General features: G+C 39.0%; 1 protein-coding gene and 1 pseudogene across 1 annotated transcript in view; one reads left to right on the top strand and one right to left on the bottom strand.

Annotated features, from left to right (window-relative positions):
* The window catches only part of Inip (INTS3 and NABP interacting protein), a 28,070-nt gene extending 5,335 nt beyond the window's left edge, over nt 1-22,735 (bottom strand). Inside the window, exons 1-2 of the mRNA XM_013145898.3 lie at nt 22,578-22,735; nt 21,650-21,728 (exon numbers count right to left, since the gene is read on the bottom strand). Coding sequence (XP_013001352.1) covers nt 21,650-21,674 — 25 coding nt within the window. The 5' untranslated portion in view covers nt 21,675-21,728; nt 22,578-22,735. The remainder of the gene's footprint in view (nt 1-21,649; nt 21,729-22,577) is intronic.
* Nucleotides 1,061-4,476, top strand: LOC100717798 (TAF5-like RNA polymerase II p300/CBP-associated factor-associated factor 65 kDa subunit 5L; annotated as a pseudogene).
* Nucleotides 22,736-23,090: the final 355 nt, after the last annotated feature.

Genomic DNA, 23,090 nt, shown 5'->3' with positions numbered 1-23,090 from the left:
GCCTTCCACGTAAGGGAAGATTTAATGCAGCTCTGAGAAACAGAAAAAACCACACTGTATCCATGGCTCTCCTGTCTCACTCAATACAACACCTGATTGTAGATTCTGGAAGTGATTCTCCAGGGTGTGAAATATCACAAAGTGGAGGCCACAATACTTCCGCTCACTTCAGACACCAATGGCAAGTAGTATCTTGTCATCTACACTTCTGACATCCTGGGGATAAATCTGGGTTCCCACAAACCCCCTCCTTTAATTTGCTAGACTGTCTCACAGAACTCAGAAAAATACTCCAGGGACATTTACTAGTTTACTAATAAAGGGTTTTTACCACAGATAGATACAGACAGCTGCATGAAGAGGTGGGCAGGGCAGGACATGGGGAAAGGGAACTTCCAGGCCCTCTGGGTCGCACCATTCTCCAGGAACTGTCACGTGTTCAGCTATCCACACTCCTGTGAACCACGTCCTTCTGGGGTTTTATGGAGACTTCACTACACAGCGTGATACACTACTGACTGTGCTGAGCACCTCAACTTTCACCCTTCACACACTGGAAGCCGAAGTTCCAGCCTCCGGCCGCGTGGCTGGCTACTGGCCCCCTCCAGAGGCATCCATGAACCCACAAGAGTCACAGGAACTGTTATCAAAGACCAAGCAGCAGAATAAAATTTTTCCAGGGCTCCTATTATTCAGGAAATTATACATATGAACGAGTTCCATTCCAGGAGTTAAGTAAGTTGAAATCACTCATAAAGTTCAATAAAATAAGTCTTATGTACCTTTGACACAAATATACACTGTAAAGTATAACAAACCAAGTACACACAAAAATAACTATTTTTACATTTATAATTACCTTAAATGACACGTGAGCTACCTCCACTATTTGTTTTCATCTACAAATGTTCGTAATGCGATGTTCATTTGTATTTGAAAGTTAACACCCCAAATGTTCGTAAGTTGAGGATTTATTTGTACAAGGGTTTTAGAAGCTCTATAAGAACAATGGTTAAAGACAAAATATGTATTTCCACAATATCACAACAGCCATATCCTAAGAATGTACTACTTGTACATTCTATTTCTAAAAGGATAATAAGATATTTTTCTACCTGAAGGTTTAGTTAAAAAAAAAAAGCCAGGCATGGTAGCACACATCTGTAATCCCAACCCTATAGAGGCTGAGGGAGGAGGATCACTGCAAGTTGAAGACCAGTCTGAGTCTATGAAATGAGTTCAAGGCCAGTCTGAACTGCATAGCAAAATCTTATATCAAAAAAATTAAAAAATCAGAACACAAGTAGGATATACTAAAGTTGAAATCAATGAAAAATCCCTCCCAGGGTCTCTGTTGCACACTGTATAAAGTAATACTACCGATGAAAATCTTTCCAGAAACCACTGTTACTTGTTTGGGATAGTCTGTAGTCTTCAAAGGTAGACAAATTAACCCATGTTAAATGAAAGGACTAAAGTACAGTACCCTCTCCAGCAACCAAAATAAATTCTCCTCCAGACATTCAAGGATACCTGGAACCTTGGATAGCACCAAACCCTAAATACCAAGAGAATTGATCAGATTACTCAAAAGGCTAAGGGATCAACAGGTAGGCAGCACATATAACATGGATAACTGGGACAAAAGGGCTGATTCACTTCCCTGGCATTTAGAATTTGAAATTTATATAAATTGTGAGGCTGGGAATTTAGCTCAGTGGCATAAGCGCCTGCCTTGCAAGTGTGTGGTCATGAGTTCGATCCCCGGTACCGATAAAAAAAAAAACAAACCCGAGTATAAATTTATAAAGTGTGTATTTCTAGCTGGGCATGATAGCACATGCCTGTAATTCCAGGACTCAATAGGCTGAGGCAGGAGGATCACTGTGAGTTTGAGGCCAGCCTGGGTTATAGTGAGTTCAAGACCAGTCTGATCTTCATAGTGACACCCTGTCTCAAAAAAACCCCAAAAAAGTATATTTCTGGACTTTTCCATTTAATATTTTTGAATCACAGTTGACTGAAACTACAACTAAAACCACAAATGAGGGAGGGAGGACCACTGTAATCCTCAAAGGCTCCTTCCAGTTCTAGCACATGAAGGTTCCATAATTTCCCTGAAATCTCTGCTCTGCTGAAAATTGTCAGCTATCTTAATATTTGTGATAGTTATGCCTGTGAAGGGTAATGTTATGGTAACCAGTGCCACATGTAATAACTCTGAAACTCTGTCAAAATATTGTTAAGGTAACATCATAGTAAAGTAATACAGAATTACACGTCCTACTAACTCAGAAATGACAACTGTCTGGCAGGGATAGAGAAATGAGGACAGAAATGAAGTGCACCACAATTCTGACCCCAGTGCCATTTGGCGTGCAGCTGTTTTAATTCACTGTTAACATTTTCTTTAAACCACAATGGGTGTATGATTGCCAGCTGTAAAGAGAAGGCTGGCGAAACAACTGTCTTGAGGAGCAGAAAAATGATCTGCCTCCTTGTGACATCTGTAAACATCACACTCTCATTTAACGCCATGTGTCTCTCCAGAATCCACCACGGAGATTGTGCTCCTGCAGATACTGCTCATGTTTGAATTCCAGGCTACAGTATTTTCACAGACGTGCTCAAATCTAGGTCTCTTAACATCTGAGACATCTTTAAGGAATCTTTATTTGTATGATTATTTTTACCTAAAAATGATTCTCAGGGCCTGGGTGACAGCAGTGTGGACACCTGCATATGCAGCCTGGGCTCCAGCAGCACCTCACCTAGCTCCAGTAGCCAGGGCTGGGAAGGCTGGGGCCACAGGGTATGCTGGGTCAGGGCACATGTGCAGCGGTGTAAGTGAGCAATGGTGCCCCTATGGCCACTGCAGTCCCTTGCCAAGAGGCATGAAACCAGTAGGCACCTATCATGTAGGTCCAGATGGCAGTGTCCTGCTACTTCAACCATCTGCTTCAGTAGTAACTGGTCTCAGGCAGCCTCCTAAAGCAAGGGCTACATCTGTCTAAGACTTCTGAGAGGACAGCAGTCAACTCTATAATCCAGTCAGAATCTAATTGTGCAAACAGTGTCTACAGCCCCTTGCCAAGCAGACCCGCAGCAATACCAAGTGCAGTGTGGACAGCTGCAGAACTGTTTTCAGACTCTAACTCCCTGAAGTTATGCCTTTCTTTCAACTGCTCTTTGTCTACCTCAATCTCAACCTGGCCAAAGCACTGTAAACAACACAATGGAAAGTTCTACAGCCCTCCAGTAGAATGTTCCCACATAATGCAAACCAGAAGGATGCTACTGAACAGCTGCAGACTACCCAGACCACCCAACACAACAGGTCCAACTTCAAACTTTGTGCATTCCTGGATAGCAAGTTCATGTTCTGGCTCCAGGAAGACAGCTACAACTATTTGATCCACTACCTCCAAACTGGCAACACCACCCTGTGGGAGGGCCTCACCTTCCATATCCACCTGGATGTGCAGCCTGCTGACAACAGAGTACCAGCTCTACACCAGAGCTGGCTCCTCCCACAGTGAGAGCAGCAGCCTGGAGCCCCTGGTTGTGCCCAGTCCCATTCTGCAGGAGGACCCCCTGAGGCCTTAGAGGAGACCATCACCACATCAAGGACAGGCCCCCCTCCTAACCACCATCTACTTCTACACTTTCTATAACAAGGAGCAGCTGCTAAACACTACAGAAATCCCTTGACAGCAAACTGCTTGCTGCTGGGTTTGACAAATCCTGTATTAAAAAAGTCTATAGTCCAAGAAGATGAAGCCAGAGTCCCACCACATGGGCACCTCAAGCATCTGCTTGGCCTGTGACATTCTGGAAGAAGGGGAGGATGAGGATGGCCCAAGCACAGAGATGAAGATACTGTGCATCACTATGCTGCGCATGCTTCCTTGTAGACAGCTCAGGACTGCTCTCTGCTCTGAGGACATGTCCATCCAGTAGTAGGATCTGAGTTTTACCAACTCTGTCCTTTCCAAGGCCAGCCTGTCCTGTGTGGACCTGGACTCAGCCCTTGTGCTTCAATGAGCCACTACGGCACCGTTTGTCTGTGGTCATTCCATCGTACCCGCTGAGGAGATATGCAGGACACCTAGCAGATGTGGACTGTCAGACTCCACTCTAAATGCTTAGCCACAAGCTTCACTAATGATACCATCTGGCTGCAGAGCGCCAGCAGGTGACCTTGGTGAAGCTCCTCACAGGCCGCTGTGCCCTGTGCTCTCTCATTTTCTCTCCCAACTGGAAGTAACTGGGATCCACTGGCAAGGGCCAGTGGTTCAAACTGAGGGATTTGCCCTTAATGAGCTGAGAGGCCACAAACACAGGATGACGAGCTTGCCTTCAGTCCTGACAGTGGCCTGGTGGCCTTTGCTCCATGACTCACAGTGTGGCTGTGCCCCACACAGCTCTGCCAACAGGCAGATGAGCAGCGTCCTGAGCACAGTTCATGGCCTACAACTTGCGTCTGGTAACCGGAATCTCACAGGAGAATCAGAAACATTAATCCTAACCTGGCGGGAATGGCCACAGTCACACTGAGAGGTCTCTGGCCACAGCTGGGACATGTTGAACAAACTGACAAGTTGTAAAGGAGCCCTTTACAACTGCGGGACTCAAGAATGAAACTGAGATGCTCTGAGGTCAGTGTTGTACTCCTAGGGGACCCCAAGGACCCCATGTGCAAGCACCACTCCCACGTTTACTGAGGACAGTTGCCCAGTGTCCTCTGAAGTACTCCCACATGCTCTGCTGGGCCACCCTTGTAGAGGGAAGTGGTGATGGAACTGAAAAAGGGAGGATGACCCATCTCCTGAATGACAGAATTAGGACTTTTAAAATTATTGTTATTGTAGTTATTAGGACTGAGGAGACCTTTCTTGCCCTGGCAGAAGGGAACATCTCTGCTTCTGTCTTCAAGTTTGACTCCTGGTACTGGCTGTGACACTTGGAATTCTGAGCTTCATGTACCTCGGAGATCTTGGCGGCACAGTGTACCAGGAGAAAAGGAAATCTTGGGCACAGACTAAGCACAGCAGACAACATGGTATCTAAGTAAACAAGCACTCTAGTGACCAGGCAGCTCAGAAGATCTCAATGCTACCTTCAACATCATTCTCCCTCTGCTAATGGGTAGCACATGGCCTCCTCCTATCCATATTACTCTCCTAAATATAGGCACTTTGACAATCCTTGATAATCTCAAGGATGCTGCTTCTTTACATGCCAGGTTGACAGTTTTCCACATCTTCACCATTTACCTCCCTTTTGACTAGAACATCCATCATTTAAGTCCTTTCTCTCCTCACCTTTTATGATAAGCCAGTAAGAGAAGTCATGCAGCCACCAAACATCACCTTCCACAATGTCCCATGACGCAGAAATAACTCAGTCAAACTGTTTGCCACTGTAAATACCAAATAACGACCCTTAGAAAATGAGCTTGTTGGCTGGGGATTTAGCTCAGCAGCATAAGCGCCTGCCTTGCAAGCAGGCAGTCGTGAGTTCGATCCCCGGTACCAATAAAAAAGGAAAAAGAAAAAAAAAAAAAAGAAAATGAGCTTGTTCTGAGCCAGATATGAGTGACTGAGGCCCAAAAGCACAAATCCAACCTGCCCTCAATGACTGTTTTGACAAAAAAGGGACTGGTAACAACTGTCACAGACAGAGAACAAAGATAACTGTAAACCAAACACACATTCAATGAATACTTTGGTCAGGGCATTACATCAGTGCTTAAGTTTAGGCAGACAAATTCTGGTCACAGGAATGAAATGGCATCTTACTACATTCTTAGATGAGTTGCCACCTGTTCAGGGGTATAAGAATGCTAAACAGTATACTATATTCAATGAATTAAATGAGATACCAAACACTATTATAAAATAGGCATTGTGTTAAACAAACACTTTGCCCAGCTAGAGATTACTGAAAGAAACCTGAATCCATTTAAGGTACAGCTCAGATGCCGGCTGTTTTGATGGCCAGCTGTATTAAGCACAGTTTCACCTTACCAAGGGTTTATCAGAATGTAACTCCATGGGAGGCTAAGCAGCACTGTATTTATGGAGAACAACACATTGAAGGAAATACTTGTTTATGTACATAATAAAGGCCAAAATATTATCTGAAGACTCAAGTCAGCTTCTCACCCACAGCAAGGCCAAGCAAGACTTATGCAGAGACATTTCACATCACTCTACCTCCAAAAGCAAAGAATGCTCCTCAATGACTAGGTTGAATCAAGACATCCTACAAATGTGTCTTAAAACTGGTAAAACAGAACGTATTCTGAATCATGAAAATGAGCACAATTCTCTTCTCACTAACGTGACTGGTACTGTGCATCAATTGAGATTTTCTCTGTTATTTCCACATCCCAGGTAAAGAACTATTATTAAAAGCACACTTTTCTATGGAGACCCAATTTTCAGAAGATTCTCTTTGCTCCTGCATGTTCTATCTCTAAAGAATTAGCTGCCCCCAAAGCCTGTGTTTTAAGTAGTTAACTGCACAGTAGAGGTAGTTAGGAATGCACAAACCCTTCCTGAGCATATCATGGTTCCAAGTTACAAGAGAAGGTCATACCTGGAAGAGTGCTTGCCCAAAACCCCAAACACAGCAAAGACCCACAGTCAGTTTTAATCAACATAAAAACTTCGATCATTTATGTCTTCTTGAGACCTTCTAGGCTGTAATTCTCAGTCATAGTCTGGAAACGGTTCTTTCTTTTCTTTTTTCCCTTTTTCTTATTTTTTTGTAACCAGTACTAGGATTGAATACATGGCCATCACACTAAACTATATTCCCAGCCTTTATTATTACTTTTTATATATATTTTGAGATGAGGTCTCACCAAGTTGCAAACTGAACCTTGTGTGGTTACATTATGACTATCAACAACAGACTATATTTACCCCTAGTGCGTTCAACAGAGACACCTCATTATACCAAATAGTAACTGATTCCTGCAAATAAACACCAACCCAGTCAGAAATTCTATGCAGAATTCATTGGCTGATGCACTATATTGTCAGTTATGGTTTGTGGACAATTTTATTATTATACTTCATTGCATCCTATATGACAAAAGGTATGCTCCCTGTAACCTCAAAAAAGGTGGCACCCAGAACAGCGTGGTTTATCTTTGGTATGATGAAAGAAGAACAAATTACATTCAAAAGTAAAATTTGTAACAATATAAGCATGAAAAATAAAATTTACTGAGGAAAACACACTTTTAGTTGTAAACACATGACAACAGCTATAGAGGGCAATGGAAACATGTTGCACATTTCTAAACTTCCTAAGTTTGTGATAGTCTGTAATTATGATGGGATATTTGCAGTAGATTAAAGACAGTTGTTAATCTTTCAAAGTTACCTGAAACAGTTAAGAAACCCTTCTAAAAAAATCTGCAGATGTCTTACTTGAAAAAAACATACGAAAAATTTAAAAACATAAACTGAGCATGGTGCTTATAATCTTAAGCACTCTGGGAGGCTGAGGCAGAAAGATTGAAAGTTTCAGTCCAACCTAGGTAACTTAGCAACTTGGTGAGACCTTGTCTCAAAATAAAAAATAAGCCAGGTGTGGTGGCATACCTCTGTAATCCCAGTACTCAGGAGGCTGAGGCAGAAAGATTGCCTTGCGTTTGAAGCCAGCCTGGGCTACACAGTAAGTTCAAGGCCAGTCTGAATTCCACTGTGAGATGCTGCCTCAAAACAAACAAACTAATGGGATGAAGATGTAGGCCAGTGTGAAAGCCCTAGGTTCAAGTTCCACAAAAAAATAAAATGAAATAAAGCAACAATAAAATTTAAAATTCCATTAGCAATATCAGCTGTAGCAGGGCACGGAAGTGTATACCTGTAGACCGCTACTGCTAAGAAGGCTGAGACAGGAGGACTACCTTAGGTCAGTCTGGGCAACAAGGTTAAACCCCATCACATTTACACACACACATAGCATTGTCTGAAAAAAGAAAATGCATATGTGTGTGTATGTAAGCCCCTGAGAAACAGTACATACTTACAACTCTTAGGATATTTCCTTTGGGTTATATATTTCCTGGAGCGTTCTACATAAATTATTTTGCATCAGGCTCTTGATTTTACTTCCATCTAATATATTCCACTATATGAGGAATTTTCACGGGACTTTGAAACTACTTGTTTCAACTGACAACTTTCTTATATTTTTTTTGCATTTACAAGGTTTTGATCCAGTGTGGATTCTTACATTTGTGCCAGCTGAAGACTTTTGCACATTTATTGAGTTTCTCACCATTGTATGTCCCTTTGTGAACCGAACACAGATGACTGCAGAGGTGTTTCATGCTTCACACTGATTCAAGTTCACTCCACTTGCATTCTTATGTCTGCAAGCAGGTCATTATTGTAAAGCAGCCTCACACTCTACATTTAGGAATTCTCATCTTATGAATCCTTTCATTGTGAAGGCTTTTCCACAGATTAAATTACAAAGGGTTTCTCTGTACTGGGAGTTCATCCATCCATGTTGAAAGCTACCTATACAACTAAGCTTTACTACACTGCTTACATACAAATGGTTTTTCTCCACTGTAACTTCTTTCACGTTGTTGAAAGGAACTATAATTAGTAAAGACTTTCCCGCACTGTCTACATTCATAAGAGTGTCTCTCCACTATGAATTCTTGTATGTCCTCTAAAGAAACTAGAACTGTAAACTCTCCATATTGCTGAAATAAGATTTCTCTCCAGTGTGGATCCTTTTACATATTTCAAGAGAACTGGAACAAGTGAAGACTATCACAGTCCTTACATTCACAGGGCTTCTCTACAGTATGCATTTTTTACGTCTTCAAAAGCAACTGGAACAACTAGAAACTTTCCTACACTGCTGACAGACAAGTCCTTTGATGCTTCAGTAGCCTTGACCTTCCTATATATCCCAAATTGGCCTTGTAGTCATGGTGATCCTCCTGCCTCAACCTTTTGAATGCTGGGATTACAGAGGTGTGTGCCATCACATCTGGCTCACATTCTTCACATATATAAGGTTTCTTTCCATATATCACAAACTTATGTGGTTTATGTCCAGTCTGGATGACTTGTTTCAACTGACAACTTTGTTATGTTTTTTTTCACATTTACAAGGTTTTGATACAGTGTGGATTCTTACATTTGTGCCAACTGAGATTCAGTTTTAGGGATGAATCAGTGAGGACTTCACACAAATGGCTTTAACAAACTTTAACTTCAGGCACTTTCTTGTTCACAATAGCATTTGCAATCTTGCAGAAAATTTCTGTGCATTTACCTCCTTCTTTATATACACAGAGACTCTTTACCATTTGACTTCTTAAATTCCTGGGATTTTTGTAATCATCTTCAAAATTTTGGTCTTCTCATTTTTTTTCCTATTAAAGCTAAGCTAGGGTTTCTGGCATCACATCTCTGAACATCTTCTAGAAAAAATCCAGCAAAGTTCATTACTCCAGATGAAGTTCACAGCTACATCCTCAAAAGTTTTTCACTTTCTTTGCTGAATTCTGAGGTCCCCCAGGATCCGTCAAAGACAGTTCACAATCAAGCAAGTTTACAAAGTAAAGTCTGAGCCACCAAGGGTCCCTCTCACATGTGGTATCCCAGTACAGTAAGGCAAAATATACAATTCTTAAAAAGCAAATTTAAAAAATCTAGTAGTGTCTAAATTTATGATAAGCAAATGAGTCGCCAAATTGGAAAGTCAGTAATGTAATTATATATCCACAGAAATTATATGAAATGCAACCAGCAATGGAAAGAGCACCAAAAAGACTAAAGATAATGTGAGGAGGCTAATGCAGGAGCATTACAAGGTCAAGCCCAGCCCAGACAAGTAAGCAACTTAGGAATCCTCTCTCAAAATACAGAATAAAAAGAGCTGAAAGTGTATCTTGGTGTGAAGGCTCTGAGTTCAGTCTCTACCACTGTAGGGGAAAGAGTCTGACTAATAACATCCATTTAAATATAAGCTTTCCACTGTCCTTCAATGTATACAAACTTACACAAATTATTTTAGTAGGTTAGCATTATAATATTTATTAAAATAATGCTGTGGGTTAACAGAAACAGCAAAGAACCAAAGAATTTAAAATGCAAGCTATGTAAAATCCAACTAAAACCCAAAAATGTCTAGTATATTCTTTCATTAGCTAACTAAAAGCCCAAGAAAGACAAACATTCAATATAATAAAATACGGCTATAAATTATTTTTAACTGTCTACAAGCTAATCTGCAATACTGAAAATTATAATCTCACAAAAAATATTTTTGTTTCCAAAGAATGTAAGAGTGAACTGGCAAAGAGAAGAGGAAAAGCAAAAGGTTAATATTAAAAATAAAAGAAATTTTTTGTTTTTGTTTTTTTGAGACAGTGTCTACCTGTGTAATTCATACTGGATTTGACCTCACTATGTAAACCAGGTTGGCTCAAACTTGCAGCAGTCCTCCTCCTGAACCTCTCAAATGCTAGAATTACAGGCATGCGCCACCACACCTGGCCTTAAGGATTTAAACAAAACAAAACTAATTAAAGCTAGAGGGATAGCTCAGCAATTAAACATATTTCTACCATGTGTGATACCGTGGGTTCAATCTCAGCACCAAATCAAACCAAATTATTTAAAATTAGCACTATGGATTTGATGAGGCATTTCCAAAAGTTTTGAACTTTATAAACACTGCTGAACATAGGGCAAGCACAGGGGTGCACACCTGTAATCCCAGCACTTGGAAAGCTGAGGTAGTAGGATCACAGCGGAGTTTGAGGTCAGCTTGGGCTGTAAAGGTAGTTCAAGACCAGTCTGAACTGCACAGCAAAATCTTGCCTCAAAACAAAACAACAAAAAACCAGTTTGATATAAATATAATTCAGTCAATAGTTTTCAAATAAAATCTCATGCTGACATACCAGGGTAACTGGATTGAATACTGTTTTGTTTTGTTTATTCTGGCAGTGCTGGGGTTTGAAGTCCAAGGCCTTATGTTCCAGCCCAAGTGTCTTTCTTTTTCTTTCTCATCTTTTTTTCTCTTTCTTTCTGTTTGTAGTATTGAGGATTGGACCAAACTTTGAAACTGAGCTATATCTCCAGACATTTTTTAAAATTTGAGATAGAATCTTACTAATTTGCCCAGGTTAGGTTCAAACTTATGATCCTCCTGCTTCAGTCTCCCAGAATGCTAGAGAACTGATCTGTGCCACTAACCCAGCTCAGTTCTTAAGTAATGGGAAAAATCTTTGAGTTCACTTTGATTCTGTTTAACATTTCTGAAACAAGTAAAGCCCAGCACTCGAGAGGCTGATCCAGGAGGATACCCATGAGTCTGGGGCCAGCCTGGGTTATATAGTAAGTTCAAGGCCACCCTGAAACCCTAAACTACATAGCGAGACCCTGTCTCAAAGAAAGAAAGAAGTTAAACTTTAAGTATTTTTCTTACTACATGTCGACAATACCTAATATTCATTGTGGGGAATTAGCACACGTATATAATATATCTTAATTACTTTTACTTCCCCTTCTCCTCCTCTCCCTTCCTGTTGCTCACCTTCTCATTTGCAGAAGACAGCTTTAAGTAAAGTTTTCCTACCCTCCTCTCATTTACCAAGAAAGTTTCCAAGAATTTCATATAGAAATATATGTCATAAGTGATAGGTCAGGGATATAGATCATAAGGTCAGGGATATAGCTCAATGACACAAGCGTGCCTACATGGCAAGTGCAAGGTTTAAATTCAATCCCTGGTACAAAAGAAAAAAAAAAAAAGAAATACATGTCACCATTAAGGAATGAATAAAAAAGATGTGGCATTTTTATACAACAGAGTACTACTCAGCCATAAAGAAGGATAAACTGGAGACTTATAGGTAAATGGATACAACTTGACTTCATGTGTGAACCAGATACATGTGTAAACATATTGTCTCACTAGTGTGATAAGCAGAAAGAAGCAACATGTGTATGTATATATATATGTATATAAAAAATAGCTATACTACTACTAATTTCTGAGTTCACTAAAGAGAAACATTTGTGCTGGTATTGTTTGGACAATTGAATGCAGATGTCTTGTGTTCTGAGTGAATGATTTGGGGATGTAATGCATGATGTATGCGTACCATTGCTGCTCCCTGATTGATGTGTTTTGAAATTGTTTTCTATTTTTCCTCTTTGAAATAAAATGGATTTGAGGGGGAAAAAATTAAATTAAAAAAATTTTAAAAACAAGTAAAAAAAAGAAAAGAAATATACGTCAGGTATGATGGCACATGCCTACAATCCCAGGTACTTAGGAAGCTGAATCAGGAGGATTTATAAGCTCAAGACCAACTTGGGCAATTTAGCAAGGCCCTTTCTCAAAAATAAGATTTTAAAAAAGTAGCTTAGCACTTAAGAGTGCTTGCCTCACATATATGAGGCCTGGGCTCAATCTCCAGTCATACACACGCATACCCCAGAAACATGTCAATACAATAGTATTAGTGGTCAATGAGAACTCATAAGAAAAAAAATAAGGTATGAAAGGATTTTGTTATGTTAAAGTTAAACTGGACTACCATTATTAACATAGCCCCTTAAGCATGGTTTCTCATTCTGTCAATATAATGACCTGTAAGAATGTCTTTTTCCTTATCATTGACTCCACTGTGGAACAGATTTTGCCCTCCAATAGTTTCTCTTGATAAACAAGAATCAGTTTTAGGGACATGGTTGAAACATGTCTTGGGGGAAAAACAGTCTAGATAGCTGGGTGCATTGGCACACACTTGAAATCCCAGCACTCAGGAGCCTGAGGCAGGAGGATCACAAGAACTGCTTGAGCTACATATTGAGACCTGGTCTCAAAAACACAGCCTGAAGAAAGAAAGAGAGGAAGAGAGGGATGAAGGATGGAAGGAGAGACGGAGGCAGAAATAGAGTGAGGACAAGTGAGCGGGGAGGATGTGGGCTTGGAATAGCTTGGGGTCAGAAAGCAAGAAGTCTGTTTTTTAAGGCCAAGGTTGTGTTATAAGGACTAAGAAGCCAGACTTTCATAATTTGAAGATTAAAAAGAGAATAATTATAGATAAATGAAATAAATTGAGTCTTTGACAAGCTATGAATTCATAATGAGATGCAAAAGGGAAAGTTAAGTACACAGAGACATGTACAGAAGGGTACATCATAGGATATCCGATCCCTTATTATGTTAATAACTAGGCTGGTGCTAACAAGGGTTTGTTCTCTTACTTAGCATACATTGTGTATGAAGCACAGTTGTGCAGATGCTGTTCCAGTACGTAGAGGAAGGGTTCATGCAAGGGATTGTGACTTGAGCTAAATGGCCCCATCATAAAGCAGATCACTTGCCACAACAGGCCAGTCAGATCAGGAAGGTAGTCTACACACGCAAATACACACGCAAGGCACATGCAAACACACACACACCATTAAAAAGGAGACCAAGTGGCTGATAAATGCCCCTCATCCGATTACCAAGTAGAAACTGTAAATTTTGTGAAAAACGAAGTGAGCTGGCCAAATAGCCCAAAGACAGCTAACCGTACAGACCTAATATCTGGGTTTTTGAGAGCAGAGACATCTGCAAAAAGATAGTGAAAGCAGTGATCAAAGAAAAAAAAAAGAAAAAGAAGGAAAGATGCTATCTGTTTTGAATATTCTCAATCTGAGGTTCCAAGGAGTTTGGGTTAGCATAAAAAACTTTGGAATCAAGATTGAATATTAGTTCTTTTACTTCTAAATTAAAAAATTTTGGCAAGTTTACCTCTCTTGAACAATAGTTCCTTCCTTGGTAAAGATGGGATGAAGCCTGCCTTGGTGTATCACTTCATGTCCTATGATCTCACCTAGAAACTCAAGTTTTAGCACTAGGAGTAAGGATGGGGGTGGGGGAGTTACTGGAGATGGCACCTGTGTCTCCACACTGAGCTACATATCCACAGCCCTTTACTCTTTGTTTGAGACCAGGTGTCACCAAGTTCCCCAGGGGGTTCAAACTTACGCTCCACCTGCCTCAGCCTCCCAGTTTTAGCCTTATAACACCTTCTTCCCTCCCTCTTCCTACGCAAACAATCACCAGTTCCAACCATTTCTGCCACCTAAGTGTCTCTCACAAAGCTTCCCCTATCAATTTTTATTCCACAATTTAATTCAGGCAAGGTTCTCTCTCATATATAGTATTCTGTAGCTTAATGTCCATTCCTAGGTAGCCAACAGTCACAAGAGCTACTTCAGAAGAAAAGGGAGCTGGCATGATGGTACAAATCTATAATCCCAGCACTCAGGAAGCTGAGACAGGAGGACTGCCAGGAGTTTAAAGGCAGTATGAAATACATAGTGAGATCTTGTCTTGAAAGATAAGAAAAAAATTTTTTAAAAAATAAATACGGACAGCACTTAGGCACTAAACAATCACTGATTTCAAATTAATTTTAAACAGATTAATCTATCTGGTTACATGAAGTGTTCTATAGTAAGGCTCTCCTCTACAATCAGGATTCATACAAACATAGTCTAACAAGAGTATCTCTATATATATATAACCTTTACCTAAGTGTTATGTTCACTATATGTTTTGCTGCCATTTTTAAATTTTTATTTTAAGACATGTTCTCCCTGTGTCTAAATTGCCTGGGTTAGGCTTGAACTTTGTATCCTTCTGCCTCAGCTTTTGTATTCCTGGGATTGCAGGTGTGTGCCATTCCATCTAGCTCAGTTCCTAGTTCATTTTGTTTCCCCATATTTCCCTTTAGTTATGTTATTAAAACACTCTAATTTTAGTATCTAAGGAAAAATAGGGAGCTTTAGACTAGGACCAAAAAAAAAAATCTCTGTTTTTTAACTAGTTAACTAACAACACTAATTATCACAGTTGACAGCATCCAGAGTTGCCCCAAATCAGTTCCCACTACCTAATCTGCAGGTGTTACAGTTACTACTATCAGTACTGTGACACAAATATAAAATTAAAGAATCACAGAAAAGAGTTCATATTCTTTATTCATGTATTTTACCAAATCTTTCTGAAATCAGATTGGACCAACCCAACTGGTACACAGGACCTTGATTTTACCAATAATGAAAGACTTTGACACAATAATGAAAGACTTTGACACAATGAAAGGCACAGAAATGGTACCATGACCATTTGCAATTTTTCCAGTTTGAAAATTTACCTCTACGTATTAAAAATTTCAAAATGTTACATCTTATCAGTCAAATAAATATTAAGACTCTATAAAATGTTCCACATGACACTGGATGCTATAAAGAATGACATTTCAGTGACTGGCAAAGGCTTCTAAAATTTGGACATCCTAATTACCATTATACTATGACAGAGAGCTAGATCTTAAAGATGGTTTAGAGAATCCAATAGGAGTCTGTCCACTAGCACCAGGGACACTAATAAAGTGAATAGATCAAGAGTATTTTAAGGCAACTAAAGCACTTAACATTTGGTCTTTATATTAAGTAATTCCTATCCACATAAACAGCCCAGAAATAATTTAATTTAGAAAGTAAAATAGAGGCTGGATGTGATGGTGCACTCTTGTAATCCCAGCACTCGAGAGGGAAAGGCAGGATTGCCCTGAGTTCAAGGCCAACCTGGGCAATATGTGTCTATAAAACACGATTTGGATGCCCTCTGCTGGTGAAAATAGTAACAGCTCTACGCACCAACAAAACTGTTGACAAAAGAGCAATAAAAGCCAAGTGGCTAATCTAAGTTCACCTCTCTTTAAATTAGGGATGCTTCATAGTCATTTTGACTAAAGATCAGCCAAAAGCAGCGTTAAAAAGTGTTTTCATTGCAGCTGCTAAAAAGGAAAAGTAACCAGAAAACTGTATGCTTTGATTCTTTGTGTTATTAGAACAGAAGGTAATCAAAATTTACTTTCAATTTGATTATACTGTATGATATTTAGCAGCAGATATTTTTCCTAGATAGACTTCTTTAGGTTTTCATGTTGATTCAGGGGTGGGGATAGGAAGGGTGCTATGGACTGAACCCAAGTTAAATTTTGTAATCTGAACCTTTATAATTTAAAGGTGAAAAGGTCAAAGACTTTTTGATCTGTTATGAGTTAACAGAGCACACAAGTCATATATGATCATTTGACAGAAGTATTATTAGTGGTTCCAACTGTAAAGCTGCCACCCTATCTAGCTTTTTACAAGGAAAGTTGATTATCCCTTATACAAAATACTTGAGACCAGAAGTATTTTGGACTTCTTCCAGATTTTGGAATGTCTGCAAACTGTGCTATCTTAGTGATGACAGCAAAGTCTACACATGAAATTCATTTATGTTTCATATACACTTTATATGTGTAACCTACTGGTAGACTCATACAGTATTTTCAGGCACTATGTATGCCTGTAATTCCTGCTACTTGGGAGGCTGAGCCAGGAGTATTATGAGTTCAAGGGTGGTCTGGAACACTTAGCCAGGAACTCATCTCAAAAAAAAGAAGAAATGTAACATTATTAATGTGCCTATGTTGACTCCAACTTACCATTTGAGGTTGAATAGAGAATTTTCTACTTTTGACATTATGTTGCCACTTCAAAAGTTTCAGATTTTGAGGCATGTGTAGCCTTTTGCTTGACATACACCCCCAACCTCTATCCACAAAGAGCTCAGGTAGCCTTGCCTTACTAGCTTGAAGTATCAGAAGACAGAGGTAAGGGTAGGAAGTGTAGACAAAAAACAAGTGGTGAGACCTGAGAGGGAAAGTGGAAGGAATGAAGCCCAATATATGCAAAAAAAATCTAACCAAAGCTTTCTCTTACTGTTAAGTTACAAGCATGTGAGAGAGACACAAAGGAGTCCGATAATCATGCAGCAGAAAAAAATGAAGCACGATTTCAGTTGCTCTCCAACACCAAGAAGACAACAATTTGGAGTCTGAATTGAAGCAAGCTGTCTGCTGGAATAAAAACTGCATTTTAGAAGACAATAACAGAATTAGAGTTTCTGTCATGTTACAGTTATAATGTCTACTATTCAATAATAAATCAGTGATTATAAGAAGAAAAATGTGATCCATAAACAAAACAGTAACATGACCCAGATGATGCAATTATTAGTCAGAGATTTTAAATCAGGTATTATAACATATGTTCAAGTACTCCAGGAAATAAAGGAACATAATAATTATTCATTCTAATGGGAAAAAAATGAATTACAGAAAATAACCAAAAGGAAATTCTAGAGCTTACAATAATTAAACAAAATATATCTTGGACTAAATCAACACCAAATTGAAGATGGCAAACAGTTATTAAACTTCAAGTTAAAGCATTAGAAATTATTCAATCTAGCTGGCTATGGTGGTGCACACCCGTAAGTCCAATATTCAGGAAGCTCAGACGTGAGGGATGGCTGCAAGTTCAAGGCCAGCCTGGGTTACAAAGTGAGCTCAGGGTTAGCTTGGACTGCAGAGCAAGACTCTGTCTCAAAAGGACCAAAAAAAAAAAAAAAAAAAAAAAAAATCCAATCTGAAACATAAACTGAAAAACTATTGAGAAAATATAAGCAAAGCAGTCCCAGAAAAAGAAAATTTTAATCTCAAAAACTTGTTTTTGAATAATTTATGAAAATGTTCCAAATTCTGTGGATGACATCAACATAGATCCAAAAAGATCAAGCAACTTCAAGCAAGAATATCATCCCACAAAAAAAAAAGAAAATCATCCCAGATATATCATAGTCAAACTTCTGAAATACAAAGAAAATAAATTCTTGAAAGCAGTAAAAAAAAAGAAACACATTACATAAAGTATAAGAACACTACCAAAAAAGAAAATGCAAAAACAAACAAGACTGAAAGGAAATATTAAGAGAAAAACTTTATCTGACCATGGATAGGCTTATATCCATACTCAAACAAAATGAAACAAAACAACTTGTAAACAAAATAACCTAAGTTTTGAAAAATAAGCAATTGATTTGAACAGATATTCATGAAGAAGATTCACAATGTCCATGAGTATGAAAAAAGTACACTGACATGGAAATGCAAGTTAAGAGTATTTATTATAGGATGTCTTTACATCCAATAGTGGTGAAAATGAACACTGACAGCGCTAAATGTGCAGTAAACATAATTCTCACACATCTCTAAGAGGGCTGTAAAATGGAACAACTTTTTTGGAAAAGGGTTGGCACTAACCTTTCCTAGATATTTATTGAGTAATAAAATGTGTATCTACAAAAGAACTTATAAAACAGTTTTATTCACAATGGCCAAAACTGAGACAATCTCAAAGCCCACAAAGAGAAGGATAAACTATGATATACTTATACACAATAAACTGTGATGCAATACTGATCCACACAAAACATAAATTTTATAGGAAATATGGTGCAAGAAGTTATACCAAATATATATATACATATACACACACTTTATGACTGTCTTACTATGTTTAAGATAAGGCAAAGTTAACATTAAAAACAAAACTCCGCCAGACATACTGACACACACCTGTAAGCCCAGCTCTTGAGAGGCTGAGGCAGGAGTATTTACATGAGTTCCAGGCCAGTCTCTGCAACATAATGAGTTCAAGGCCATCCTGAACTACACAGCAAACATTGACGCAAAAAACAAAAACAAAAACCCCAAAACAACAAAACTCAACAGATCAGAACAGAAAAAAATAATTTTTTAAAAATTTTAAAGAAGGCAGGTGCTTATGCCGCTGAGCTAAATCCCCAGACCAAAAAAAAAAAAAAAAAAGAAAAAGAAAAAAAAATTAAAAAAAAAATTTCAAAACAAGAACAGAGAAAAATAATTTTAGAAATGATGATGGGTCAAACATACAAAGGGTAATTTAAGATTTCAGTTAATGTTTAATTTTTTTCTTGTTTTGTCTTTTTGAGACAGGGTCTCACTATGCAGTTCAGGCTCGCCTTGAGCTCACTTTGTAGCCCAGGCTGGTCTCGAACTTGTAATGATCCTCCTGCCTCAGCCTTCTGAGTGCTAGGATTATAGGCATGGGTCACCATACTCAGCCTGAATGTTTAATTTTTAAAAATGTGTTATAGGAAAAGACGTACTGCCATTAACTCCATCAAAATACTCTTCACTTCAAAGTTACCTCAGTTCTGGATGTCCTCTTTTGTGTCTTTAAAAGGTTATGATTAAAAAATAAGTTGAATATCACTGTCAAGTGCCATTCAACAGAAAAGCAGGTTTATAAAAATATTATGGTGCACTGGGCATGGTGACAATGCCTATAATCCCAGCACTTGGGAGTCTGAGGCAGGAGGATCACCTTGAGTTAGGGGCCAGTCTCAGCTACATGAGTTTAAGGCCAGCCTACACTACAGCGCTGTCTCAAAAAAAAATTATGGTGTGTCCTTATCCACCTTGTTTACGGGATGTGGTATTGTGTGACTTCTGGCTCTTCCCCAAAGTTAAAATGACCATGAAAGGTAAATGTTTTGAATTGATTCAGGATATCAAAGAAGCCACAACAGCCCCAACTAAAGACACTCACAAAGAAGGTCTTCCAGAACAGATTTAGAAAGTGGTGAGTTCGAAGGGGAAGTATTCTGAGGGAAATTAGTGACAATGTCTTTTACTGTAAAATGTAATAAATCACTTAATTTAAACATTCAGGTCAGTGGAAGCCATGCTGGCACTGGGAGGAGTATAACAAGAAGCCAATTAGCCCTTCCTGTGAGTCAGCAGAAGCCATGCTGGGTCTGGGAGGAGTACCACAAAAAGTCAGTTCGCCCTTCCAGTGAGCCAAGATATAGGCTGAGAGACAAAACAACACCCCTACCCTCCTTAGGCAACCAGCTGATTTGGAGGACAGGCTGAGCTGATAGCAACTAAGGCACAAAAGCAACTTACTGCTTGTATTGTTTGATTGATTTTATAGGCCTAAGGCCTGTAGACTGAGCATCTATTAAGAGGATAACATTATGCAATATAGCAAATATGGGGGATTTTCTTTTGTCTTGTTTTTGAAATCCAATAATGTTCTAAGTTTTATTTCATTTCATTTTATTGTTTTGTTTTATTCAATGTTCTGTTTTGATTGATTTCATTCTGTTTTGTTTTATTTGACTCTACTATGTCTCATGGTATGTGCAGCACTGTTGAAGATAACAAGAGGCAGTATGGTGGCCATTGCTGATTTCCTATAATTCTATTTTGAAATTCTGTATCACTTTGATTATTTTGATTGACTTTGTTCTTTGTTTTGTTAGTCTTTATTCTCTTTAAAGTAAACAACAACAAAAAAAACCCCAAAGCTTTGTAAGCACATTCATTTTTCTATCTCATTTCTTCCATAGATTTTGTAAAATCAGTATTTCCTGATATATTTTCTCTAGGCTGAGTAATAAAATTTACAAAGCTTTTTAAAAAACACTGTATCTGGGGCTGGGGATTTAGCTCAGCGTCATAAGCGCCTGCCTTGCAAGCAGGCAGTCATGAGTTCGAGCCCTGGTACCGATAAAAAGGAAAAAGACAAAAAAAAAAAAACCAACAACAAAAAAAAACACTGTATCTTTCTATCATACTCGTGCATAAAAATCAAGTAAGTTCAGACTTGATAAAGAAAGGAAACAAGAGGCCTACTTCAAGTTTTAAACAGGAAAATACAAAGTGCAATTTAGTATTCTAGAGACTATTTCTTTCATAAAACATTTTATTTTTAATTTTTTAAATTTTATTTTGAAGAGAATAAAACAAAAGAGGACAGAACAAAGCAAATCAGAACAGAACAATGTAAGTAACACAGTACCTCACCACAAGACAACTGGATATTAACAGTAGCTACCATAATGTCTCTTTCTTTGAAATAGTTAAGTATACCGTCACATATCAAACATAACAAAATAGTATAAAACCATTCAAGAGAATGAAAGTATTACATGACATTCAAAACCAAATAGCAGAAAATGTACAATGGCTACTGTAATATCTCATTTTCCATAAAAAATTTGTTTATACTATCACACATATTAAAATCCAGTAAGACACAACATGATAGAACCAATAGAAATAGAAGAACAAGAGCATGGTAGGACTTCAAAGCAAGATGATATTAAATCAGCAATGGCTGCCATAATGTCTTGTTTTCTTCAAAGTAGCTGTTCATACCATCACACATAATAAAATGAAACAAAACAGAATAAAATCATTCCAACCAATGAATGAAAACAATAAAACATTTTAAAATAAAAAGCAACTCATGTATCTAGCTTGATTTGGTGAGAGATATTTTAACACAAGTAAAATGTGTGTGAAAGTTTTTAGAATGATGAAGACAAAGGCATGGCTACTGTCTGATGACAATGTAAAAGTGATTCTGGCTTCAAGTAAAAAAAAAAGTACACAGATGTCAAGAGGTTTACAACATATGTAAATAATCTTAACATCAGTGGAAATATAGGATTAATAATATTAACGATATTGTGCATGTGACAAAACACTGGGCTGATTTCAAATTTGGTGTTTTACTCTGTTACTCATTTTTAAATTCGGACTACTGTAACTGCCCTATACTAAATGTTTTATAATCCAAATGCATTTACTGTATGTTGAAAAGTTTCTAGTAATATCGGAAATTCCCACATGCATTACCTTGTCCTGAAGAGTTTGCCGCCATCTTCCTGTTTTGCTTCAGTTTGAGCTCAGTAGCAAATCAATCCTTTACCATTACCTGTAAAAAAATATATGGACACACATGTAAAATGTACCATACTTTAATTGTTAATTGAAAGTTATTAATTGCTAGCCTTTTTGCAGTTTTTTCTCCACTCATTTGAAAACATATACACACAGTAATTACTGTGCATTGAAACCTAAAATAGGGCCGATTATTTATCAAGTGCCCGCTCTCTATCGTACACTATGTACACACTTGAAATTGGTTCTTTTACTTACTTATGATCATTTTATATGTGTGGATGTCCACTGTCATAAAGCTAGTAAAACAGTTTAGGCTGTTGGTTTAGACGCTTTCTACTTTTGTAAGAGATCCCAAGTAGGCAAGATTCTACACTCCTACTTTCAATGAACATAGAACACAGCAGGAAAAGAATATTCAGCAACCATGCCAAAAAGCTTCCAGTCGGGCGTGGTGGTGCACACCCTGCCACTGAAACAGCAAGCTGGTAAGCTCCAGCCCGGTCGTTGGCAATTTAGCACGACCCTGCCTCAAAATAAAAAATAAAAAAGGCTAGAGATGTAACGCTGTGAGAAGGCCCTGGGTTCAATCCCGCATACTGAAAAGAAAAAGGAAAAAAAATGAAGTGCTTTACAGGCAGCGATCTTTTTTATTTTTTATTTTTAACTGGAGCGACGCTTGATTCCCTCGGGACAGCCAAGGAGAAATGGGCTAGAAAACAGACGCCAGTTTTAAGTAAATGAATCGTCCATGTCTGCTGCGGATGACACGGGGCGACTGAAGCCCGGTTAGGGCGGCGGGAGGTCGCTTCCCCGTGGCAACAAAGACGGCAACGGGAGGTCAGTGCCAGGGCCACACTCTTCAGCTTCTTGTCCTACTTACCTGGGACACGAGGACGCTCTGGGGGCCTCACTGTCGAGGCGACTATCAAGGCGACTGTCGGGGCGGCGGCGCCACCACTAGCGTAAAAGCAGCGCTAGCGCAGGGATACAACCTTCCCGCCCCACCGCGCTTCCGGCTCCTGACTGACGAACGCCGAGAGGCCGGAAGTCCCGCCTTCCGTTGGGCACTCATGCCCGTGGCCCAAAGGGACTTTCTTTTTATTTTCTTTTAGGGACTCGTATTTTAATAGTGGTTCAGATGTTTTCCTATGAAGAGTGGCAGCCGAAGAGACTAATGGGAGATGCAGCCCTTTAGGGACTGGATCAGGGCGGGGGCGGGGCCGCTGGGCGGGGGCGGGGCTGAGAGTAAACGGGTCCCTAGCACCAAAATAACACTTTTTGGTTTTGCAGTTCCCTGCTGAGAAGCTATGGGCGCAACTGAGTGAATCCACTTCAGCTCAGACTTGGAGGGAGGCTAGTTTTGCTTTCAAGCTTTAACGATCATCTCAAATTG

Source organism: Cavia porcellus, unplaced genomic scaffold, assembly GCF_034190915.1.
Source record: "Cavia porcellus strain 051 isolate PalLab524CR breed Dunkin Hartley unplaced genomic scaffold, mCavPor4.1 scaffold_1, whole genome shotgun sequence".
Classification (NCBI taxonomy): Eukaryota; Metazoa; Chordata; class Mammalia; order Rodentia; family Caviidae; genus Cavia; species Cavia porcellus.
The sequence above is the reverse complement of the archived record's forward strand: the minus strand, read 5'-3'. Positions and strand labels throughout refer to the sequence as shown.